Raw genomic sequence first — 5,855 nt, 5'->3', positions numbered from 1 at the left:
TCGTGTAAATCGAAAGACATATAGGGACTTTGGTGCATCATTTACATTAAATCGGACGAAAATATATATGGAAGCTATATCTAAATCTGAACCGATTTTCGGGAAACTTAACACACATCATTCTAGACCTAATTCATTACGCTGTGCCAAATTTCGTGCAAATCGAATGATATATAGGGCCTTTGGTGGACCATTTATATTAAATCGGACGAAAATATATATGAGAGCTATATCTAAATCTAAACCGATTTTCAGGAAACTTAACACACATCATTCTAGGGCTAATGCATTACGCTGTGCCAAATTTCGTGTAAATTGAAGGTTTTGTAGGGCCTTTGGTGGACCATTTACCTTAAATCGAATGAAAATATATATGGGAGCTATATCTAAATCTGAACCGATTTTCGGGGAACTTAACACACATCATTCTAGACCTAATTCATTATGCTGTGCCAAATTTCGTGCAAATCGATGGTTATATAGGGACTTTGGTGGACCATTTACATTAAATCGGACGAAAATATATATGGGAGCTATATCTAAATCTGAACCGATTTTCAGGAAACTTAACACACATCATTCTGGGCCTAATTCATTATGCTGTGCCAAATTTCACGCAAATCGAAGGATGTAGAGGGACTTTGGTGCACTATTTACCTTAAATCGGACGAAAATGTATATGGGAGCTATATCTAAATCTGAATCGATTTTCAGGAAACTTAACACACATCACTCTAGACCTAATTCATTACGCTGTGCCAAATTTCACGCAAATCGAAAGGCATATAGGGACTTTGGTGCACCATTTGCCTTTAATCGGATGAAAATATATATGAGAGCTATATCTAAATCTGAACCGTTTTTCAGGAAACTGAACACACATCATTTTAGGCCTAATTCATTACGCTGTGCCAAATTTCGTGCAAATCGATGGTTATATAGGGACTTTGGTGGACCATTTACATTAAATCGGACTAAAATATATATGGGAGCCATGTCTAAATCTGAACCGATTTTCAGGAAACTTAACACACATCGTTCTAGACCTAATTCATTACGCTGTGCCAAATTTCGTGCAAATCGAAGGTTATATAGGGACTTTGGTGGACCATTTACCTTAAATCGGACGAAAACACATATGAGAGCTATATCTAAATCTGAACCGATTTTCAGGAAACTTAACACACATCATTCTGGGCCTAATTCATTACGCTGTGCCAAATTTCGTGGAAATCGAAAGATATATAGGGACTTTGGTGCACTATTTACATTAAATCGGATGAATATATATATGAGAGCTATATCTAAATCTGAACCGATTTTTCCCAATTCCAATAGGGTTCGTCCTTGGGCCAAATAAGTGACCTATGCTAAATTTCATCCGAATCGGGTCATAAATGCGATCTGTACTTTGTTCACAAAAATACATGCACGGACAGACGGACATGCGTAAATCGACTCAGAAAGTGATCCTATGGAACCATGTGTCTATCTCGATTCCTTTGGCCTAAGACATAATACCCTGTACCACAGTGTGGTGAAGGGTATAAAAATCAGGGGGTTTGACATCCGCACACAACACTTGTTGGTGCCACCCAGGGCAAGGCTGGATATCGGACTTATTTTTATGTGTTTTTTATTAAACACTTGTTTTAAATATTCACACACATGTGATATACATTTTAGCAACAACAACAACCATATTTTATATTAATAATTTTTATTATTTAGTTGTTGTTGCATTTTTTTATTTTCTTTGTAATCGATGTTTAGCTAACAAGGCTTGAGGGGCACAATTGTTGACTTACTTTAGAGAGTGACTGACATATTTTTTTTTTTTTTTTTTGTTAATACAATTGTGTTGATAAGTGGAGCTAAGTAGAGCAATAAATGGATATTGGGGTGGTACGAAAAAATATTTGAAAAAAAATTAAAAATTCCCTCCTAGATGTAGACCCTTTAAAATATTTTTTAAAAATCCGCGCCTTATATTTAAATTTTGTTTTCCTTTCCAGCCCCATCACACACACATCCACAACCATGAAACGACGGAAAATGTCCATCTCCTGGTTCACCCTGCAAGCCTGCCTTAGTTTAATAACCTTGCTAACGCTACTACACTGCCAGCAAGGCGATACGGCAATTATACCACCACCCTGGAGTGATCCTGATAAAAATCCATGTGCCACAATGCCGGGAGGATGGCAGCTGCTCTATTGGCCACCATTAAAGAAATGTTTTAAAATATTCAGTATTGGCTATCCCTGTCCCGACACCATGGAACTAAGTCCCACAATACCCATTGGAACGAGTAAAAGAAAAGTAATGGCCAATGTGCCGGTGGCGGAATGTCGTTGCCCGCCCGGAACGGCATTGAGTGGCCAAACAAATAAATGTTATAAAATCTATGAACGTGGACCCTGTTCGAAGGGTCAGTATTTTAATCCCGTACCCGAAATGCAACAGGGGAATAAAAGGTAGGTGGGAGGATTCGGGAATTCGGAGATTTTTATAATTTATTGTTCATTCTGTCTCCTTTTTTCTAGGACCACAAATCGTTGGGGTGTTTGTAAAACACCTAAAGCCTGTCCTGAGAATCAGCTATTTTGGCCACGGGATGGTAAATGTTATAGCCGCTTAACCAAAGGGCCCTGTACCAGGGGTAAATTATTAGTATTAAATGAAGATGGTCTGGCGGAGTGTAGGGTAAGTAAAAAAATAGATTTTTAAAAGGCTCCAAATAAGGAATGTATTATTTAAAAATATTTTTGAGCGATCTCCGAGGTCTTAGAACAGGCCTATATTTTTTATAATAGGTTTAGGAGGTCTCAGAATAGGCCTGGATATTTAAAAACAGTTTTAGGAGGTCTCCGGACAGGCCTGGATATTTCAAAATAGTTTTAGGAGACCTCAGAACAGGCCTGAATATTTTAAAGAAGTTTTAAGAGACCTCAGAATAGGCCTGAATATTTAAAAGAAGTTTTAGGAGGACTCAAAACAGGCCTGAACATTTAAAAATCGTTTTAAGAGGTCTCCGAACAGGCCTGGATATTTAAAAATAGTGTTAGGAGGTTTCAGAACAGGCCTGGATATTTAAAAGAAGTTTTAGGAGGTCTCCGGACAGGCCTGGATATTTAAAACTAGCTTTAGGAGGTCACAGAACAGGCCTGGATATTTAAATGAAGTTTCAGGTCTCCGAACAGGCCTGGATATTTAAAAACAGTTTTAGGAGGTCTCCGGACAATCCTGGATATTCAAAAATAGTTTTAGGAGGTCTCCGGACAGGCCTGAATATTTAAAAATAGTATTAGCAGGTCTCAGAACAGACCTGGATATTTAAAAATATGTTTTGGGAGGTCTCCGAACAGACCTGGAGGAGGAGGTCTCAGAACAGGCCTGGATATTTAAAAACAGTTTTAGGAGGCTCCGGACAATCCTGGATATTCAAAAATAGTTTTAGGAGTTCTCCGGATAGGCCTGAATATTTAAAAATAGTATTATCAGGTCTCACAACAGACCTGGATATTTAAAAGAAGTTTTAGGAGGTCTCAGAACAGACCTGGATATTTAAAATAAGTTTTAGTAGGTCTCCGAACAGGCCTGGATATTTAAAAACAGTTTTAGGAGGTCTCCGGACAATCCTGGATATTCAAAAATAGTTTTAGGAGGTCTCCGGACAGGCCTGAATATTTAAAAATAGTATTATCAGGTCTCACAACAGACCTTTATATTTAAAAGAAGTTTTAGGAGGTCTCAGAACAGACCTGGATATTTAAAATAAGTTTTAGTAGGTCTCAGAACAGGCCTGGATATTAAAAAAAAGTTTTAGGAAGTCTCCGAACAGGCTTGCATATCCAAAATAGTTTTAGGAGGTCTCAGAACAGGTCTGTATATTTAAAAATAGTGTTAGGAGGTCTCGGAACAGGCCTGGATATTTAAAAATAGTTTTAGGAGGTCTCCGAACAGGCCTGGATATTTAAAAATAACTTTATGAGGTCTAAAAACAGGCCTGCATATTTTAAAATAGTTCCAGGAGGTCTCAAAATAGGCCTGGATATTTAGAAATCTCTAGACCGAACAGGTCTAGAGATTTAAAAATAGCTTTAGAAAGTCTCAGAACAGGATAGCATTTTTTAAAAATAGTTTTGGTAGGTCTCAGAAGTTTCGAGGATTTTTTTAAGAATATTTTTCCCCAATTTCCCGATGCATTCGGGAAGAAAACCTCGTAGGGACCTCGCAGAATCTAATTTTATTCTGTTTCTCTATCATTTCCAGTGTGAAGATTCCGGTGAATTGAAACCCTATTATTATGACTTGGAAGAAAGCTGTCATGAACATTTCACCAAGGGTCCATGTTCAACACCGGGCCACCTGTTTTTACCCGGCGGCGTTTGTGATTGTCATCGTGGTCTGCCGCACTATCACGAAGACTATCACATGTGTTATGAATTAAGTAAAATGATCGGAAAACGATTTTCAAGAAATACAAAAATTAACACAAAATCTGTTCTTTTCAGATACCCCCGGACCATGTCCACCGGGTAATATTTTCACCTTTCCCGAAAACATAACCATTGGAGATGGTGAGGAAGATCAGAATAATTATTACAATCCCATTAAAGCCACCAGAGCCCAGTGCCAGTGCAAAGAAGGTTATGTACCCTGGTCGGATGGTTTCTGTTATCGCCTGTATACCCGAGGCCCTTGCGGCCAAAATGAATTCCTCATCAATGCCACAACCTGTGTGGAGAATTTCTGTGGTAAAAATCGCCTCTATTTCCCCGATCAAAATCAATGCTATCGCATTGGTTCTCAGGGCCCCTGTGATCTCCATCAAGTGGTGGTGTTCGATTTTACCGCCCGCCCTTCGGTCGATGGTATATCGTATAATGGCATGTGTGGTTGTACGGGAATTCTCATGAATTTAGATCAACAATGTTCGACGCCATCGGAACCTATGACGAATACCTGTGAATCGACACCGGGTATGGTTGAGTTGGAGGGTAATTGTTATAAACTCTATACAAGGGGACCATGTGGCCCAGGGCAATGGTTGGAACCTGTTAAGACGGCAGCAGGTGGTGATGCGCCTAGACGTATTGAAAATAAAGGGAAATGTGTTTGTCGACCAGGGTATACGGCGATTGAGAGGACGAGGGAGGATAATACGACCGCGATCGGCAGTATAGAACGTTGTAATGCTCCGACAGTGGGTTTGGCAAGGTATTTAAATGAAAATGCCCTCCAGCAGAGGCAAAATTCGAAATTTCCCATAACACTGATTTCAACTAATTTTCCGAATCTGTAAATATTTTCCTACTACCGAGGAGGGGCGGAGTCAATGAATTTTTTAAAAAAACATTTAGATCCCTAAATTTAAAATATTTTTAGGAGGCCTCAGAACGGACTGGGATATTTCAAAATTGTATATTTAAAAATAGTTTTAGGAGGCTTCAGAACAGGTCTGGATATTTAAAAATAGTTTTAGGAGGCCTCAGAACAGGTCTGGATATTTAAAAATAGTTTTAGGAGGCCTCAGAACTGATCTGGATATTTAGAAATAGTTTATGGAGGTCTCAGAACAGGCCTGGATATTTCGAAATAGTTTTAGGAGGTTCCCGAACAGGCCTGAATATTTAAAATAGTCTGGATGTTTAGAAATAGTTTTAGGAGGTCTCCGAACAGGCCTGGATATTTGAAAATAGTTTTAGGAGGTCTCAGAACAGGCCTGGATATTTCAAAATAGTTTAGGAGGTCTCCGAACAGGCCTGGATATTAAAAAATAGTTTTAGGAGGTCTCCGAACAGTCCTGTATTTTAAAAATAGTTTTAGAAGGTCTCAGAACAGGTCTGGAT

The 5,855-nt window shown here is 38.7% G+C and overlaps 1 protein-coding gene across 1 annotated transcript; it reads left to right on the top strand.

Moving 5' to 3' along the window:
- Nucleotides 1–2,040: 2,040 nt before the first annotated feature.
- LOC133331013 (uncharacterized) lies at nucleotides 2,041–5,308 on the top strand. Its single transcript, XM_061539413.1, has 4 exons — nucleotides 2,041–2,477; nucleotides 2,547–2,706; nucleotides 4,276–4,453; nucleotides 4,518–5,308. Exons 1-4 carry the CDS (start codon nucleotides 2,041–2,043, stop codon nucleotides 5,306–5,308), a joined length of 1,566 nt encoding a protein of 521 aa, XP_061395397.1.
- The last annotated feature ends 547 nt before the right edge of the window (nucleotides 5,309–5,855 follow it).

This window comes from Musca vetustissima, unplaced genomic scaffold, assembly GCF_032173495.1.
Source record: "Musca vetustissima isolate MV318-11 ecotype Yass unplaced genomic scaffold, APGP_CSIRO_Mvet_v1 utg31932, whole genome shotgun sequence".
In the NCBI taxonomy this organism is placed as follows: domain Eukaryota; kingdom Metazoa; phylum Arthropoda; class Insecta; order Diptera; family Muscidae; genus Musca; species Musca vetustissima.
The sequence above is the reverse complement of the archived record's forward strand: the minus strand, read 5'-3'. Positions and strand labels throughout refer to the sequence as shown.

What these genes read in the sequence shown, in the direction of transcription:
- LOC133331013 (XM_061539413.1), top strand. Translation starts at nt 2,041, where the DNA reads ATGAAACGACGGAAAATGTCCATCTCCTGGTTCACCCTGCAAGCCTGC. An exon ending in ATGCAACAGGGGAATAAAAG is followed by an intron (nt 2,478 to 2,546) that starts GTAGGTGGGAGG and finishes CCTTTTTTCTAG; the next exon opens with GACCACAAATCGTTGGGGTG. An exon ending in TCACATGTGTTATGAATTAA is followed by an intron (nt 4,454 to 4,517) that starts GTAAAATGATCG and finishes TGTTCTTTTCAG; the next exon opens with ATACCCCCGGACCATGTCCA.